A 21,252-nucleotide genomic window follows, 5' to 3' on the forward strand; every position below is an offset into this window, starting at 1 on the left:
ACTATCCTGATCTGGTATTTCCTTCATGGGAATATTTTAAATTACTAATGTCTATTTTCTGTAGCCATAGGACGACCTATTGATTCAAGGTTTAATAAGTTATATTTTTCACAGGAATTTGTTCACTTTGTTCAAGTTTTCAGTGTTTGTTACAATGTTCATCATTTTATCATAATATCTATTTATTTTCTGATGTATCTTTATATATTTTCACTTGAATCCTGCACTTTTTATCCTGTTGATAAATTTCACTACAGGTTTATTTTGCCATTCATTTCAAAGGATTAACTTTTAGGCTCCATAATCTTATCAGCTAGAAATTTGTTTCTTACTTTATTGATTTCTGCTCTTATAGTTATTTCTTTCTTTCTACTTTAAATTTATTTCTTTTTCCTAAACTTTCAAATTAGATGAAAATGTCAAAATTTTCAGCCTTCTACCCTGTACTAACATAAGCATTTGTCCTCTGAGTACTTCTCTGAATTACTCAAATATTTATATGCAGTATATTATTTAAAGTTCAGGTCTAAGTATTTTCTTCTTGGGTGTATAAGATACTTACTATACATCATTAAATCTAAGACACCATTATCTGAATAATGCATGATAATTGCAAAGAGAATAAATCTTGGAAGAAAATGTTCATTAGAGTAAAAGTGCCTATTTTTAGAAATTTTGAAATATATGGGTATAATTTTTTTTAATTGTCATAGTACAGGGTATTTTTAATTTTTTAATTGTCATAGTACAGGGTATTTTCTTCAACACCCGTGTTACTATGACAACACGGGTGTTGAAGAAAATACCCTGTATTTGTCAAGTCTTCAAGACTTTGAAATTTGTCAGAAAATGAATTATTAAATAATATATTAAGAATTCTCACAAGTCTTTCACGGATATAACAGGAATATAAATTCATTAACTATTAGATACAGAGTTTTTTTTTTTTTTTTGGTCATGAGATTAAACTTGTTAATTGTGTGCTTTGATTCTTTTGTACCTTTCCTGAATTTTTGTTTGCTTGATCAATGATTGAGAGAAAATTATAAATTTTCTTTATAAATTTACTTTATGTATATTGGAGTATTTCATTTACACATGCATTTTTAAAATTATTTCAGTAGATGTAGGAGAATAATTTGAAAACGCTTATCCCTATTCATGGTAAAATATCTCAGTTAACTAGTCAGAAGGAAATTTCCTCAAATCAATAAAGGGCATCTATTAAAAAAAACCTATAGCTCACATCAGACTTACGTATAAATACAGAATGTTGTCCCCCTAATACAAAGAATAAGCTAAGGATGCCCACTCCACCTCTTTCAGTTCAACGCTGCACTTGCATTACAGTAAAACACAGCAAGGAAAATAAATGAATGGCATACAGATTGGAAAGCAGGTAGTAACACGATCATGTAAATCAAAACTCCTAAGGAAGCTATAAAAAACTTACTAAGACTAATAATTTAGCAAAGATTGCAGAATACATACATAGTCAACATACAAAAATGAACTATATTTTTTAGAGAATAGCAATGAACAACTAGAAATAAATTTCAAAGCCACTATCACTTACAAGAGCACATGAAATATCTAGGAATGCATGTAACAAAAAATGTGCAAAACATGTACACCTCCAAAGCACAGAACACTCACTGCTGTATTAGTTTCCAAGGGCTGCTGAAACAAAGTACCAAACACTGGGTGGCTTCAAACAACAGAAATTGATTGTCTCACAGTTCTGGAGGGTAGAAGTCCAAAATCAGGGTGTCAGCAACGCCATGCTCTCTCTGAAGGCTCCAGGAAAGAATCCTTCCTTATCTCTTCTAGCTTCTGGTGTTGGCTAGCAATCCTTGGTGTTCTTTCACTTGTAGATAGGGCCCCTCCAGTCCCACGGCTATCTTGTCCCTGAATGTCTTCATTTGGTCTTCCCTCTGTTCATGTCTATCTGTACCCAAATTTCCGCTTTATATCAGGACAGCAGTCATATTGGATTAGGTCTCCTAGTGACCTCAAAAGTGAAAACTTGATAACTTCTGCATTAACTCTATTTACAAATAAGGTCACATCCTTAGGTACTGGTGGTTAGGACATATGCCTATGGAGGGACACAATTAAACCAGTAACAACTGCTAACAATTTAAAGAAAACTGAAATAAATGGAGAGACTTTTCTACAAGCCAAATGTTATTAAAATAACATTGTCAGGATGCTGAGAGAAAATTAAAGTAATTCTAGAATTTTATATATGGCTAAACTTCACCAGGAATAAAGAATTAAAGACATACTCAGAAAACACAGCATCTTTCCAGATCTTCATTGAAAGCACTACTAAAATATGTGTACTTTAAAAATAGAGAAATTCATCCCAGAAAAAAAAAGGACGAAATGAAAAGAAAAATGAGCGAAGCAAAGAAAGTGATAAAAATTCGGGTAAATCTAAATAAATTTTGAATGAACAAAATGACAATATTAAATTACTAATTGGGAGGCAGAGTAAAATTCTGGCAATAATATGTTAAATAGTAGGGGTGATCATACAAATCAGATTTTACAATATTTATGCAGTTTGGGAAAAAGGTAGAGATGTTAATTAATGTTGCTTTGTTAAGTGTGCAAGGTTGTGATTTCAATAGCAACTACTAAAATAATGGGGATAAAAATAAAAAAATCGAAAAGACACAATAATGATACTATATGATTATGTTAGAAAAAGGAGGAAAAACTCATACTTTTTTTAATGTAAACATAGACTATCTGTGCCAACACATGGAAATTGGTAACAGCAGTTCATTCAAGTAAGGAGAACTAGATGTTTGAGAAACAGTGGGGGGAGTTTTGGTTTTTTTTTTTTTTTTTTTACTTTTAAATTTATACCATATGAATGTATTACCTAAAAATTTGTAGCAACATTTTACATGATTCATTTGTAGATGAAGGGAATGTATATTCTCTTCATTGGGGGAATGTTCTATTTATTACAGTACATCAGTTCTGTAGTTCACATTTATGAGATTGTTATGATAATTATGGTTTTTCAATTTCTCTTTCCAATTCTTTCTGGCTTTTAAAATAAGAAGGATATAACCAAGTCTGGAATTTTAGATACCCCTCTAGATCTTGCTAGATCTCTTTCTTTAGATTTCCCCAGTCCTGTGCCAAGGACATCTGAGATCCATGACAAAGGATCTACAGACCTTCTTTGGCAGGTTACCCATAAAATTACAGAATGAGGGGATGTTTTGCAAGCATTTTTCCTTCCCCGCCCTTTCTTATGACCTACAGTGACTTTAAAACCCCTAGTGAATGAAGTGGCAAAAGCCCTTCAAACCTTCTCAGTGGGTCCTCCGTTGCCTCCGGCACGTGACTTTTTTCAGATTCTTCGACCATTCTCTTATAAACCTTCTTACAAGAACTCCCAGCTTCTCCTGAATTTTGCAGTTTAAACTTTATAACAAATATTTATTTCACATCTCTAACAGTTCTTCAGCTCCCTGACTGAAACTTAACTTTATCTGCCCTTAATCCACCTAAAGTTTCTGTACATAGGAAACAGGATAGCGATCTAATTTCATCTATGTTCTTTTTTTAATAGATAGTATTTTTCCAGCTCAATTTATTAAATGACTTACTTTTCCTCTCTGGATCTGACATATTACCTCAGATCCTTATAAAATACTGTCTCATGTAAGCAAGTCTGCTTCTGGGCTCTCAGTCGTATTCCACTGATTGATTTACTCTCATGCCAGTGGCATACTATGTCAACCACAGTAAATGTTGAGACTGAGAAAGTTCCTCCTCCCTGCTCTCATAAGAATCCTTCTAGCTATATTTGGTCATTTAGTTGTCTAGAGACTTAGAATTTACTCATCAGTTTCCATGAAGATATCTGATAGGATTAGAACTGAATTAAATATATATGTCAAATAGAGGAAATTAATAATGATGTCTTCCTATCAATGGTTATGGGAATATATCCATTTATTTAGGTATTCTTTAATGTTTCTTAATAAAACTTTATAAATATTTTCCTATAGTTCTTATATGTAACTTTTATTAGATTTATTCCTACGTATCTGATATTCTGTTACTATTGTAAAGTATGTCTGTTTGTACTGGTGTATCGAAATGCAACTGACCTTTGTATATTATTCTTATATCCAGACATCTTGGTAAACCATAATTTGTATATTCTTTTCAGAGTTTGAGGAAAACAATTACATTATTTATACACAAAGATGGTTTTATTTCTCCCTTTGATTCCTTATTATTTCTAAATTCTTCTTTTCTTATTGCACTAGAATCTCCATTACAATCACATCCTTGTTCAAGTTTTTTTAAATGAATAATTCTATCATTGGCCATTTGAGATTATATTTCCTATAAGTTTTTAGTAGACATTCTATCAGATTGAAGAAGTTTCTTTATAATCCATAATTTGCTAACAGATATCATTATGAATTTCTGTTGAATGTTATAAAATTTTTAATTCATTATGAAGAAATGAACATATTTTTTCTCCTTTGATCTATAAATGTCTAAAATGACATTTGTAGAATTTTATAAAACTACTGGATTTGATTTGCTTTTTTATGTAGTTTTTTCAGTCATTTATATTTAAGAGTAAAACTGGGCTATAAATTTCCTTTTTTGGAATGGATTTGTAGATTTTTGGTATAAAAGTTTTGTTTTCCTTGTAAATATTCCTACTTTGTGTACATTATGCAAGAGTTTTATTAAGTTGGAATAATATGTTAAGGTTAAATATGAACTACTTGAAAAGCATGTCTGAGTCTAGGGTTTTCTCTGTAAATCAAAGATTTATTTCAATTTTTATATATTTATATATTTAATATTTGTAGTTGCAGGAAATCAGGAAATCAGTTAGTTATTCAGTTAGTTATTTTTATTTATTTAGTTATTAGTTATTCAGTTAGTTATTTTTTGTTAGTTCCATTTAATTCATTAATTTGCATTTCTTAAAATTGTATATGAATGGAATAATACTAGTATTCTTTTGTCTCTCTTCTTCCACTCAGTATAATTATTCTGAGATTTGTCCATGTTGTCAATATATATCAATAGTTCATTCTTTTTTGCTAAATAATACTCTCTATTATGGCTGTACCACAGTTTATCTATTACCCAGGTGAAGGACATCTGGGTTATCTGATTATTACAAATGAAGTTACAACAAACAATCATATTTAAGTTGTTGTACAGGCATATATTTACATTTTTCTTTGTTAAAGACCTAGTAGTTGGATGATTGAATTATATGGTAGGGGTATATTTAACTTTTTAGGAAAAATTGCCAAAGTGTTTTCCAAAGAGGCTATTACATTTTACATTCCCACTAACAGTATATGAAAATTTTAGTAAATTCCCATCCTCCCTGATACTTTTTTTTCATAGTTTTTTCATTTTAACCATTTTAATAAGGGTCTAATGGTATCTCATTTACATTTACCAAAAGATTAATGTTGAATATCTTTTCATGTGTCTATTTTTTTACCTCTAAATGTTTTTAGTGGTCTTTCAAATCTTACACCCATTTTTTATTGTTATGTTCTCTTATTCATGAGTTTTAACATGTACAACTAATGAATCGCTGAACACTGTATCAAAAACTAATGATGTACTCTATAGCTAACTGAACATAATAAAGGGAGAAAATAAATATATATTTCATCTCTGCAAAACAGCCAGTTCTCTTTCTCTATATATTTTGTGTACAAATCTTTTATTACATATGTGATTTGCAAGTATTTCTTTTGGCCTGTGGCTTGGTTTTTCATTATCTTTTTTTTTTTTTTTTGGTTTTTCATTATCTTAACAGTATCCTTTAAAGAAAAAAAAAAGATTTTCTTTTGAGAGAGTCCAATTTAGTCAATGTGTTATTTAATAGAACATGATATTCATGCCCTAAGAAATTTTTGCCTAACCAAAGGTGATAAAGTTTTCTCTTAGGAGTTTTATAATTTTATAAATTTATACTTTATAAAAGTTTTACAATTTATAATTATATTTATAATAAATTAATTTATAATTTTATAATACAATTTTAAAATTATAATTTTTTAAAAGTTTTATAGTTTTATAATTTTCTCAGGAATTTTATAATTATACACTGACTCATTTTGAGTTAACTTTTGTATGTGGTATAAATAGAAGTCTCTCTCTCTCTCTCTTTTTTTTTTTTTTTTGCATATGGATATCTATAGGCTCTCAAAGCATTTGTTAAAAAGACTATCCTTGGGGCGCCTGGGTGGCTCAGTGGGTTAAAGCCTCTGCCTTCGGCTCAGGTCATGATCCCAGAGTCCTGGGATCGAGAGAGTCCTGGGATCGAGCCCCACATCAGGATCTCTGCTCGGCAGGGAGCCTGCTTCCCTTCCTCTCTCTCTGCCTGCCTCTCTGCCTGCTTGTGATCTCTTTCTCTGTCAAAAAAATAAATAAAATCTTAAAAAAAAAAAAAAGACTATCCTTACACCACTGAATTGTCTTTTCAGCTTTGTTGAAAATCAGTTATTCATATATGTGTGGGTTTGTATCTGCGTTCTATATACTGTTCTTTTAGTCTGTTTGCCTATTTTTAAACATATCTATTTATTTATTTGAGAGAGAGAGAGAGAAAGAATGGGAGGAGCAGAAGGAGAAACGAATCTCAAGCAGACTCCACCCTGAGCACGATGCCTTGACATGGGGCTGGATCTCAAGACTCTGAGATGGTGAACTGAGCGGAAACCAAGAGTCAGATGCTTAACTGACTGCACAACCCAGATGCCTGTTTGTTCATCTGTTTTTATCACAATGTCTCAATTACTACAGCTTTATAATAAGTTCTGAAATCAACTATTGTAAGGCTTCCCACTTTGATCTTTCATCAAAGTTGTTTTTAGCAATTCTGGGTACTAAATACTTTCAATTAAGTTCTAGAAGATAGTTTGTCAAGTAACTGAATTGAGTCTGTAGATCAAGTTGGAGAAAATTAACATAATATTGGTTCTTCCGACCCACAAATGCAGTATTTCTCTTCATTAATTTCTTTTAAAATTCATTTTTACAATGTTCTATAATTTTTAGTTTACACATCCTTTACATTTGTCAAATTTACCCCTAAGTATTTCATATTTTGACACATTTAAATGGCATTACATTACTAAATTTCAATTTCCAATTGTTCATTGCAGTTACACATAAATACAATTGTATCCAACAATCTCATAAACTTACTTCTTAATTTTAATAGCTTTTGTGTAGATGCCATCTGACTTTCTATATAGATGAAGATATCCCCAGCCAGAAAACTACTAATCTAATCTCTGCTCTATAGATTTGCCTTTTCTGTACATGTTATATTATTAAAATCATACAACATGTGGCCTTTCATATCTGGCACCTTTTATTTAGCGTAATTTTTTATGTTAAACCATGTGGTGGCATGTATTAATACTTTGCTATGTACAGCAATCCACTGTATAGATACCATATTTTATTTATCCATTCACCAACTGATGGATATTTGAACTATTTCCACTTTTGGCCATTATGAATAATGCTGGTATAAACATTCACGTACAAGTCTTTGAGTGGACATTCATTTTCATCTCACTTGGGTGTACATCTAAAAATGAGTCGCTGTGTCATATGGTGAATTTATTTTAACAAACCACCAAACTGTTTTCCAAAGGGATACACTATTCCACATTTTCATCAGCAAATGTATGAGGATTCCATTTTCTCAAAATCCTTGCCAAAGGTTGTTATTATTTGCCTTTTTTATTGCACTCATTTTAGTAAATGTAGAGTGGTATCTCACTATTATAACTTGCACTTCGCTAATAACCAATGATACTGGGAATATTTTCATTATCTTATTTGCGAACCATATATCTTCAATGAAATGACTATTCAAATTTTCTGCCTTTTGATTGCATTATTTTTCTTCTCATTATTGACTTTTAAGATTTCTTGATGTATTCTGGATGCAAGTCTTTTTTTCAAATACATGCTTCGCAAATATTTTGTCCAGGTCTGTGGCTTGTCTTTTACCTTCTTAATAGTGTTTTTGAATCACAAACATTTTAAATTTTTCTGAAGTCCAATTTATCACTTCAGTCTTTTATTGATAATGCTTTTGCATTTGTCTTGAAACCTCTGCCTAACCCAACGTAATGACGATTTTCTCCTATATTTTCTTCTAAGAGTTCTATAGTTTTAGCTCTTACACTTAAGTTTATGATCCATTTTAAGTTAGGTTTTGTGGCTGGTGTGAGATAGAGTCTAAGCTAATCTTTTTGCATGTGGATATTCAATTGTTCAAGTATTAATAGCCAAGAAACAATTTTCCTCAACTGAATTGCCATTGCACCTGTGTTGTAAATCAACCGACCATAAATATAAGGGTTTATTTTTGAGTTCTGACTTAGGTTCCATTATGCCAGTACCCCAATGTTGTGATTACCATAGGTTTGTAATAAGTTTAAAATCAGAAAGTCTTCTAAATTTGTTCCATTTTGGCTGTTCTGGATCTTGTGTGCTTCCAGATAAATTTTAAGATCAGTTTATTAATTACAATAAACAATACTGTTTAGATTTTGTTAGGGATTGTACTGAATCTGTAGACAAATCCGGAGGAGGACTGCCATCTTAATAATATTGAGTCTTCCAACCCGTTAATTTGGAATATCTCTTCATTTACTTAGATGTTACTTTAATTTTCTTCAGCAATATTTTCTGATTTATTTAGTATTCAAGTTTACTTATTTTATGAAATTTATTCGTAAGTATTTTAAAAATTTTAATACTTTTGAAATGTTAGTGGTTAGTATATAACATATAATTGATTTTGCATATTGTTCATTTACCTTGAGACCTAGCCAACATTGTCTATTAGTTCTAGTAGTTTTTTGTTGAGTCTTTAGAATTTTCTACATGTAGAAGAATCATGTCTGTGAATAAAGATAGTTTTACTTCTTTCTTTCCTTTTTGAATGACTTTTATTTATTTTCCTTGCCTGACTGCCCCAACTAGAATCTCCAGTGCACCGTTGGATAAAACTTGTAAGAGCAAATATACTTGCCTAGTATCCAGTTAAGGAGAAAGCATTCAGTCTTCTATAATTAAAAATGATGTCAGCAGTAGGTTTTTTAAAGTCTTCTCTATCAGGTTGAGAAGTTCCCTTCTTTCCTACTTTGTTGATAGTTTTTGTTGTGAAGGGGTGTTGGCTATTGTCATAGCTTTTCTCCATCTCATCATATGATCATGTGATTTTATCTTTTTATCTATTACTATGTTGAACTACATTTAATTGATTTTCATTATTAAACAAACACTGCATTAGGGATAAGTCCCTTTTGGTTACAGTGAGGAATCATCTTTACATATTGTTAAATTTGATTTACTAAGATTTTGTTCAGGATTTCTGTGTTTGTCTGCCTTTGGTATTGGAATAATATTGGTCTCACAGAATGAATTTGAGAGTATTTCCTTCTCTTTTTTTCCCTCAAAGTATGTAAGAAAATTGGTATTTCCTTTTACATATTTGGTAGAATTCACCAGTGAAGCTACAAGGACTAAGCTTTTCTTTTTACTAATTCAGCTTCTTTACATCATTATAGGTTTACTCAGATTTCTTCTTTTTTCCGGATCAATTTCTGTAATTTGTGGCTTTCTAGACATTTGTCCACTTCTTCTATGTTATTTAATTTCATGGCATAAAGGTGTTCATTGTATTCCCAAGGGATTCCCCAAAGTGTTTGCAAAGTAACCCTTTTAACTTTTTAAATTGGTAGTGATTTCCAATGCATGACTGGTTTTAGTAATCTGTGTCTTTTTTCTTGGTCAGACTAGTTGTTTATAAATTTTGTTGAGCTTTTCAAAGCACTGTAGTTGGATCTTGTTTTGTTGGTTTTTTTTTTTAAATCCAGTCTGACAATCTCTCTTTAAATTTTTCCCCATGTAATTTGAAGCTCTATTATTATGTGCTTAAATGTTTAGGATTGATATGTTCTCTTGATCAACTTACCCTTTTAGTATTACAAAATAACCTCCTGAATCCTTGGTAATACTCTTTGCTCTAAAGTATTATTTACCTAATATTAATAAAGGCACTTCATATTTCTTTAAATTCATGTTAGTAGGATATATCTCCTCCATCCTTTGAAATTAAAACTCTTTTTATATTTAAAGTGGGTTTCTTATAGGCTATATATTACTGGCTTTGGCTTTTTAAAAATCCAATTTGATGATCTCCGACTTTTAATTGCAGTATTTAGACTATTTACATTTAATGTGATTGATTTGGTTAGTTTACACCTATAACTTGCTGTTTATTTTCTACTTGTCCCATCTGTTCTTTTTTCCATTTTCCTCACTTTCTGTATTCTTTTGGATGAAATGGATACTTTCATGGCTCCATTTTATTTTTTCTGTTGGCTTATTAGTTAGTTATAACCCTCTGTTTTGTGGTTTGGGGGCTTAGAGCACACATATTTAATTGATTCAATCTACTTTCAAGTGATATCACACTTCTCATACAGTATGGCATAAAAATGTTATAATCATACACTTCTATTTTCCTCTCCTAATCTTCATGTTGCTGTTGTCATATATTTTACTTTTACATATGTTGCAAACCTTATACTACATTGCTACTTGTTTTAGCAACCAATTATATTTAAAGGTATTTAAACAATAAGAATCAACCTTACATATTTACCTCTCTAATAATCATTTCTCGTGTTCCCTATTCCTTTATATACATCTATATTCTATATTTCCATCTGGTATCATATACCTGAGGGACTTCCTTTAATATTTGTTATTAAGAGTGCATCTCTTCTGGTGATGAGTTCTTTTAGCAGTTGTATGTTTGAAAAAAAAATCATTATTTCACCTTCATTTTTAAAAGAAAAAAAAATGGGTATGGAGGTCGAGATTGATATCTTTTTCTCTGAGTACTTGCACTGTTTCCAATGAAAAATCTGTAGTCATCTTTATTTTATTTCTCAGTTATGTATCAAGTCTGCTGTCTCCAGATGCTTTATGGTTTTTTATAATTGGTTTTAAAAAATTTAATTATGAGGTACCTTCATATATTCTTATGCATGTTTCTTGTGTTTAGAGTTCATTGAGCCTCCTGGAGATGTAGGTTTATAGTTTTCATCAAATTTAGACAATTTTCAGCCATTATTTCTTCAAATATTTGCCTCTCCTCTCCTGCATGACTTAAATTACTTGTGTATTAGGCAGTTTCAAGTTGTCCATTGCTCACAATGTTATTTTTTTAGTTCTCTTTTTTATTTGTGCTTTGTTTTGGATAGTCTTTATTGCTGTATTTCCGAGTTCACTAACTTTTTCTCTGCAACGTTTATTGTTGTTAATCTCATTCAGTATATTTTTATTTTAGACATTGCAGTTTTCATTTACAGATGTTTCATTTGGATCCATTTACATCTTTCATGTCTTTACTTAACATTTTGAACATAAGGAGTATATTTCTATAACTGTTTAATATCCTTGTTTACTAATTAGAACATCTGTACCAGTTCTTGTTTAGTTTTGATTCATTTAAATCCTTTTTATGTTTGGGTTTTTTTCTCTTTTGCATGGCTGGTAATTTTTTATTAGAGGCCAGCTATTGTGAATTTTCCATTGTTATATGTTAGATATTTCTGTACTTCTATAACTATTCTTGAGTTTTTGCTACATGCAGTTGTGTTACTTAGAGACATTTGATCCTTTTAGTTCCTGCTTTTAAGATTTTTTTTTTAGGTGATACAATGTCAATCTAGGGCCAAATATTATTCACTACTGAGGCCAGGACTTCTGCACTCAACCCAATGTCCTTTGAAATCTGATGTTATCCAGTCTCCTGGGGGGGAAAAACAGACATTATTCTCAGACATTATTACTTCTATTCTTTTTTTGGGTGGTCCCTTCTTGAGGCTTGGGTAGATTCTTCCATTCATTAACTAATCAGTACTCAGCTGAACGCTTGAGAGGTACTCTCTGAAGTTCTTTGGAGTCTCTCTGTTAATAGTTCTCTCCTCTTCAGTAGTCTTTTCTGTGAACTCTAGATACCGTTGTCTCCCCAAACTCTTAGTTCTATCACCTTAGTTCAGGGAGTCCATAGGCTCCATCTGCCTTCTCTTGCCCTATGCTCTGTGCAGGATATTCTTTTAAATTGGCATGCTAAGGCAATTTTAGGATTCAGCTCATTTGTCTTCCTACTCTTATTAATCACTGTACTTAGTTGCCTGATATCCAGTGTAATTAAATCAATTGACATATATTTGTCCATTTTTGTTGTCTGATGTAGGAAGTCCAGTCCATTCTATTCCATCCTGGTTGTAAGTGGTAGCCTTCCTCAGTAGATCTGAAACTTTAGTGTGCCATTTCTGAAGCTTTTTATAATTATTTCCTAATCCTATTCAAGAAGATAATTTTTAAAAATATAAAAGTTCATTAGACTAAGCATATAAAAAATATTTTCATATTAAAAGTATTAAAATTAAAGTAAGTCCCAATGACCAGTTATAAAATTTCACATTAGTTTAAAATACCTTGACATACTCTGTACATGTGTGAATTTAAAAATCATAATACATTAGAGTAACAAAAGTAAATCTATTCAGCTTTCCTTAGAAAATATGACAGAAGAGCTAAAATAATGGAAACTGCAGCAAACATCATAGTTTTAATTATATTTTAATTCAACATACTTAGTATTTTTAATACTATCCCTCCATAAGTTAAAAACATCAAAAACTGTATCCATATAAATTCAAATTTTGTGAAACAATGCACACAGTAACACAGAATATATGGACCCATATTTCATTGATCTAATAGTACCATACTACAAGAGACAATATTAGACATACTGAAATCATAAATCACTATATTTCAACAAATAGTTTTTAATACCAAAATAATAAAGATGTAAACATGGAAATACTGGAAAAGTACTACAGGCAGAAAAGGAAGCTACTAACATTTTGTTCAGGAATTTAACATATGCACAATAACCAGACAAAGCACAAAACAACAAAACCAATTAAACTGTGCATATGAATACATGCATTAAACACTGTGCATGCTAAAATTTACCTGAATTATATGAACATAAGGCTTTATCTGGAAAAAAAATGTTAAAATAATGTCAAAAATACATTGAAAAATCATTATATGTAATAGGGATATTGAAATCTAATCTCCACTTTATAGTACAGACTGTATTTTAATATTTTTGTTATAAAATAAAAAGGGCATACTAATTTGGGATAAAATAAGATAGAAAGACATATCATATCTGAATTAGTAAAAAATCCAAGTTATGTTAGCAGAAACTCTGATTAAATGAAATAGTTACAGGCTAAGAGAAGGTACATAAAATGAAAAATTAGTAATAGACCTGCCCTGCATATTAATGGCAATCAATTTTATCTAATAATAATACATGGTTATATAACAAACCATGAAATGTAAGGGGTATTGGTTCCACACAGAAATTTAGCATTTAGTAAACAACTAATGAGCCTAAATTGAAGGAATCTTAGAAAAACACTATGATTTTGGAATCCTTGATTTTGAAAAAGTATATTTTAAAATCGATTTCTTTTGGAGGAAGAACAATTTGAAAATTTTCAGGGAACAAGTTATTTTGATATTCTCACTTGATAAAAATGAACATATAGAAAGAGAAATTGTCACAAATAAGTTAACGAATACAAATTAGTTATATTTTTTCTATATAAATATTTATAAAGTTTTAAAAGGTAGGAAAATATTAATAAGTTGTTTTCACATTGAAAGACAAGTAAATTATCATGTGAATATCATTAGAAATTTAAGGGAATGTATGAACTATCATGCCATAAGAATACCAGAGAAATGTAAATATGCCCTAATATCTGGAAAAACATAAATATTTATCCTGACACATCTAAATCATTAGCCCAAAGATAGTAAGTCACAGGGAAATAAAATAACAGATACAAAGTTTATCACAGAAACTTAGTTTCTAATGTTCATATGAAAGATTAAAAATTTGAATGAAATTATTCTGAGCTTTATTTAACAAATAGAGAAGTGGGATATTTGACAATATTTTACACGATAGACTTGTCTGATTAGTAATTTATATAGTGGTGGAATTATATAAAGTATTTGGAGGAAAAAAATTACTATTCTAACCACTGTGTAGGAATTTCTGAGGTCAGAGTATAACTGTAGGAATTAGAAAAAAATTGTAGAGTTCAATAATTTTATAAATATTGCAACATTTATCTGGACATATGTTCATAAACACAAGAAAAACTGCATCAACTAGCTTAAGCTAGAACATAAAAAAAACAACAACATAAACTTTCAGGTTTGACCAACACTAACCCCATCACTTCACTTACCAGGTTACCAAGTTACCTTCTACCATATTCAATTAAAATAGATTTCATACATTTACCATATATTTTTAAAACCCACTGATACTTTTTTCTGAGTTTCCTTCCATTGTTTTCATATACAGCTTGTTTAAATACTCACTGGGTGTTATATGCAACTGAATAATTGAACATTACATCAAAAACTAATGATGTACTATATCCTGGCTAATTGAACATAATTATAATTTTTTTAAAACAGTTGAATAAAATAAATTACTATTAAAAATAAATAAAAATAAAAATAAATTGATTAATTTTCCAATGTGAAAAAAATAAATACTCATGTATATTTTTCGAGCCTTTTAACATTTTTACTTATTATACTTAAATTTCATTAAGTCTAAAATTAATTTTGACATACTATATAAGGAAGTGGTATGCTGATAAATGTTTAACAACTATCAATCTGGAGAAGAAAAACCTTGATTTGTAATATTTGTAAATTTCCACAATGTAAATACTCCCAGATAGCCAATTCAAGCTACCAATGTCAATGACTGTGAAGGGAAGAAATGTGTACAACTGGCTCTAGTTCCAGCATAACACCAGAAAAAGAATTATTAACCATACTAAAGTTAAAATATAATAGTAGAAGAAATCCTAGGTAAAGTCACAAACCTAAACTGAAAATGAGACGACTGAAGATGCTTTAAGATGTCAAAAACTCTTATATCACAAAGGAAAAGAAAACTCTGAGAGTAATAATAATGAAGAATCTCAACATCCAAAAAATAAAGACAATGAAAATAACAAAAGAAGAGAAAAGTTATAACAATCTTTCTAAACAAGAAAAAAAGCAGAATAAAAGTATTATAAAGAAAAAGATTTTGTATAATCAATAGAGCACACATGTATATAACTGATAGTACCAAACTGTCTTATGAAGAGGTGATCACGAGGCATGCAGCAAAAAGTTATAGGAAAAGTGTAACAAAAATGTGTTACACAGTTAATAAATAAAATTATCATGTTACTTTAAAAACTAAATTGCTATAATGTATATAATTTTAAATTATAATACCAATGAATTGTTATATAAATATTTCCTTAAATGAAAACATTGAACATAATTGTAAATCGAAGTAAATGTCTATATTGAAATCGTATTTTACATGCTGAAACAATTAACAATTTTACCAGTTTTATAATTTTTCATAGATATCTTTGTATCATGTTAAGTACTTTTTATTAAAATATTCATGATGATATTCATACTTATATTGATTTACACACATATGCAAATTAATGCTAATATAACATATCCAAACCCTAGAGTTTAAGTGGATAAATAGTAAAGGAAATATTTCTGTTGTGGTCTTCTTACTTTATGTCACTCTACTGTTGAGGTGTTTTTTTTTTTTTTAAAGATTTTATTTTTAAGTAATCTCTACACCCAACATGGGGCTCAAACTTACAACTTTTTAAAATTACAATTTCTATTCATTATTAAAAATTCACAATTTATAAGAAGTTTTTAAATTGGAAAAAGGTATAAACATTTCAAGCTATTCAAGCTTACATTTTAATTGCAGGGATTTTAATAATTTAATAATTTAATAGTTTATTATTAAAATAAATTAAACTATTAAATTATTAAATTATTTAATTAATTAAATTATTTAATTAAAATGAATTTAATAATTTAATAATAAATATTAAATAATAAATATTTTGTATGTCCCAGATATACATATTTATATTTACTATCTATAATACACATATTTAACATAACTTTCCTACAGCATATATATAATATTTTTAAAACAATGTATATATTTTGGCACAAATTGTGATGCTGAAAAATGTTGAAAGAGATTTTTATGAGAAGAGATAGGGAATTATTTACTCATCGTGACATTTAGCAATTGGAAACCATTATGGTCATTGCTTAATTAGACCTTATGATCTAGATGCAAGCAAAAACATTTCCCTCCTAATTTTTTCCAGTTTTTTCTGGAAAAATAAATTTTCCCAAATTTTTTCCAGTTTTTTCTGGAAAAATAAATTTTCCCAAATTTATCCCTAATATAAATATCATTTAACTTTCTCCAATTTCAAAATACATGAGGTTTCATTTATAAGCAAGGTAGATATTTGTTTATATGGTATAATGAAAGGAAACTCCTCCCCTTAAAACATTTTCCCCCCCAAGGTTGCAACACATCAAGGAGAGGGAATACATCATGTTAAGACATTATTGTACTACTTCTTTTAGTCTTCTATCCTCAAGTTTTATTTAAAAATGATAAATCTCATAATCCATAGCCTGGCACTATATGCTTTCTATATCTAAGTCTTAAACTATCTAGATTTTACGTCTTTATCATAGCATACTTAACAATTTATTTTTCTCACCTCTATTTACTGAAATCTTACTTATTCTTTTAAGCCCTAGCTAAAATGCTCATCACAGTTTGCAATATTCTCTAATACCTCCACATAAGGTTACAATTTTAATTTTACAACTTTCCTGTCTATATATAATAAAAAATTATACAAGTTCCAAAATTATGGCAAGATCATGTACTGAGATATAAATTATGCTTTACTATTCTTACATTTTTATATTTTAAAGAGGTGGCGAGTTTTTTTGTGTGTGTTTCTTTTAAATTGGGAAATTAATGTTTCCGGTTGAAAAGAAAAGTGACATATAGCACTTTACTTTCCATACTCTAGGCTTATTAATGAGATTTTGCTAGAGGAGAGAAATAAGAAAGGAGTGTAGAGGGGGCAGAGAAAGAAGGAAAGCACTGCTGAAGGCCAATATTCCTCAGAATTAGTAAGGGCACAATGGTTAGAGAGCTTTGTGAATAATAGGGAGCCAGGCTCTAGGAACTCTCTGCAGTCCAGTGATATTTTAGGATTCTGGGATGGTAGCTCCATGATCAAGCTGGATGCGAAGGCCCAAAGAACCAGCATTAGTAAAAACTTCTACACATAGACCTAGATTCAAATAGGACAAATCAATGAAGCTCTATAAGAATTAAAAATTAATGTGTCTTTTCTGAATATTTTCCTTTTTTAGGGCTTCCTAGAACCTCCATTAAGGTAGGTAAGGAGAAGGAAAATTGATATTTGACTGGAAACAGAGATAACTAAGTAAAATTAAATATAGCTTTTGAAAAAAATGTGTATTTTACATGCAAGTTTGTGAATAAGAGTTTTATTGATACCTAAATATCATGTATCTTTGGATCAATCACAAGCACCACAAGAAGTAACTAAATATTTGTGGATATAAATAAAATAATGTGAATTTCAAAAGAAAGCAAGAAAAAAGGAAAAAAGGACAAATCAAAAATAAACAATATTGTGTAAAATATTAAGCACAATTTGTAAGAAATTACATTAAATATAAATGTATGAATTACTCTAATAAAAAATAAGTCTTGTCATAATGGATTTAAGAAGATGAACTTTACATTGTTTTCAAAAGACAAACCTTAAATATAAGGACACAAAGAAGTGGAAAGCAAAAGGATTGAGAGAAATACACCACACAAAAAAATGTTAACCAAAGAAAAGCAGATATCGCATTACTAACATCAAGCAAAGAAGGCCTTAAGGAAGAAGCATGCCTAGATATAAAAAGACATATTATGTAATGATAAAATTATCAGTCTACTAGAAAAAGTACAACAATTTAGTTAGTATACACCCAGTAACATAACTTCAAAATCCATTAAGCAAATAGTGACAAAATTAAAAGGAGAAAGTCCACAATCATACATAGAAATGTTAACAACTCTCAATAACTAGTGGAATAGCCTGATTGAAAAAAAAAAAAGCAAACCCAGATTTGAACAACAAAACTGATAAACCTGAATAACTTGTAGAACATGTATAGAACTGTGACAAAATAAACATTCTTCTCAAGAACATTTGCCAAAATTGTTACACAAAGCACCATAAAGAGAATTAGTAATTTTAAAGATTCCAAATGATTCAAAGTATATATACTCTGATATGCCAGACAAAAATGAAAGAAAGAAAGAGAAAAATAAATAAATAAACAAACCAACCAAAACTAGGGTTTGGAAAGAATAATACATGCTTAAATAACTGATAGGTAAATGAAAGGACCGCAATAAGTATTACATAAGTATTTTCTGAAGAAATGAGGAGAAACAAGCTATATCTAAGGAAAGTAAAAGAGAGATATAATAAGAACAAAAATTAGTGGAAAAGAAAAACAAATACAACCTAGAAAGTAAACAAAACAGTTTTTTTGTGTGAAAGACTAATATAAGTCTCAACAAGAAAAACAAGAAAAGAAAAAGAAGGACATCACTACACATCCAATAGACATTAACTAGATAACAAGACATTATTATGAGTAATTTCATGTAAATACTTTTTTTAATAGAAGAAATGTAAAAATTCCAAGACAAATCCAACTTAACAAAGCTGGCACAAGTCACAAATTTTGAAGTTCTAAATTTAGCAGAAAACCTGAAATTGTAATTTAAAACCTACACACTAAGTAATTACCAACCTTAATGACTTAAATGGTAAATATGCCTAAAAATTTAACGCAAAATTTTTTAATGCAAAAATTTTTAATGCAAAAATTTAAATAATGCATTATTTAAAAATAATGCAGAAATTCTCTCAAATAGAAAATAATGGTATACTTTCACTTTTTATGAAACCAGCACAACACTGAAATCCAAACTTGACAGAGATTATTACAAGAAGAGTAAAAAGACAGCAAACAGAAAAAGAAGAAATATTTCCTAGTACTTTTTTGAAGCCAGTATAACATTGATAACAAAAGCTAATAAAAGATAATCTTTCCTTCTCATGAATATAGATGCAAAAATTCTAAATATAGTATCAGTAAATTGAAACCTGGGATAGATAAATTTATAAAGCATCATGAGATACCTGAATTCATCATAGGAGTGGCTAGATTGACATTTGAAAATCAATGCAATATACCACATTAATAGAATAAAAGAGAAATATCATATGCTTATATCAATATATGCAGAAAAAATTGATACAATTCAATATGCATTCAGGATTTAAAACATTTCGTCAAACTAGGAATAAAACAGGACTTCCTGAATCTCAGTGTAGTGTAAAAATCTAACACTAATTTAACAAAAATATCAACTATAATTGGTAAATATTTAAAGCTTTTCCTAAGAATTGGGGAACAAAACATGGATGGCAACTTCTACTCAACAATACCACTTCGCTCAGCATTTTATGATAAGACCTTGCCAAAGCATTGAGTAAGAAAAAAGAAAGCAAGGTATAACAATTTGAAAGAAAGAGGAGAAATTGTCATTATTCACAGGTAACATAATATTGTACATCAAAACTCAAAATAATGTATGAAAATGTTATTAGAATTCAATGAATAATGAATAATAATAACTTTTATTTCTTAATATCAACATCCACTTAAATCAAATCCCTAGTTACTGATATAGGAAAGATATAAAATCTTTGCATTGAAACCTATTAAAAATTTACTTAGAGATACAACAGATTCATAGAGAGGAATTCTCCTCACTCCCTGGAGAGATTTCAGTTCTCCCCAAAATGATGAATGTAATTTGAATCAAAATTCCTGAAGGGTATTTATGAAAAATGATCATTTGATACTCAATTTGTTGATTAAGAGCAAAAAATTAAGAATATTAACAATGACCTTAAAGAAGAACGAAGCTGGGTTAGTAACACTTCCAGATATCACAATTTAAAGCTACAGTCATTAAGATACTTTGGTATTGACACAAGAATAGAAAAGTTGCCTAATTGAAAGAAATAGACTTCAAAAAGTTAACCAAAGGCATGTGGCTTTTTAAATAAATGTACTGGACCAAGTGGACATCCAAAGGGTTAAGAATGAATTTTGATCCCTACCTCACACAATATACAAAACTCAATTCCAAATGAGTTGTAGATTTAACAAGCAGAATAAAGCACTATTCTAGAAGAAAACATATAAACTTGACCTTAAAGAAGACAAAGATATTTTCGTACAGATCACACCAACATAATAACACCAAAGAAAAAATTGGAAAACTAAAATACATTAACATTAAAAATTTCTGTTGATGGGGCACCTGGGTGGCTCAGTGGGTTAAGCCTCTGCCTTCGGCTCAGGTCATGATCTCAGGGTCCTGGGATCAAGTCCCGCATCGGGCTCTCTGCTCGGCAGGGAGCCTGCTTCCTCCTCTCTCTCTCTCTCTCTCTCTCTCTCTGTCTACTTGTGATCTCTCTCTGCCAAATAAATAAATAAATTCTTTAAAAAAAAATAAAACTCAAATCTTCTAAAAAAAAAAAAAAATTTCTGTTGATTAAAAGATCTCATTTAAGAGTGGAAAGGCAAATCATAAAGTAAAATACATTCACAATATATTTATGCTATAAAGAATTCAAACTTATAATTTTTAAAAAAAACCTCATAAAGCAGTAAGAAAAGATAGAACCTAAATGAAAAATGGGCTAAAAATTTGAGTAGGCTCTTCATAAAAGAGGATATCTAAATGGTCTATTAACTTGTGAAAAGGTCATTAGAGAAATGCAAATTATAGCCACAGTGAGGTAACACTGAACATCCACGTGAATGGTACTGAAAGTAAAAATACCAAAAACAAGTAATGATGTGGAGAAACTTAAACCCTCAACACTACTGTAGGAAGTACAAATTGGTATGTTTTTTTACTGTAGGAAGTAAAATGGGTATAGTTTGAGAAACTGTTTAATGATATCTACTGCATTTGAATATGAGCACAGTCAAGTACTCATTGATTCTACTACCAGGTATATTCAAAGCAAAAATGAACAC

The 21,252-nt window shown here is 29.7% G+C and overlaps 1 protein-coding gene across 28 annotated transcripts in view; it reads right to left on the reverse strand.

Annotated features, from left to right (window-relative positions):
- The window catches only part of RIMS2 (regulating synaptic membrane exocytosis 2), a gene marked incomplete at its 5' end in the record, with an annotated part of 588,318 nt that overhangs the window by 234,800 nt on the left and 332,266 nt on the right, over window positions 1–21,252 (reverse strand). Inside the window, one exon of one of the 28 annotated variants that reach the window (XM_080803100.1) lies at window positions 13,114–13,140. The exons of the other annotated variants lie outside the window; for them this stretch is intronic. Coding sequence (XP_080659226.1) covers window positions 13,114–13,140 — 27 coding nt within the window. The remainder of the gene's footprint in view (window positions 1–13,113; window positions 13,141–21,252) is intronic. 28 annotated transcript variants of the gene reach the window in all.

The sequence above is a fragment of the Martes martes genome, assembly GCF_963455335.1.
Source record: "Martes martes genome assembly, chromosome: 4".
NCBI classification, from domain to species: domain Eukaryota; kingdom Metazoa; phylum Chordata; class Mammalia; order Carnivora; family Mustelidae; genus Martes; species Martes martes.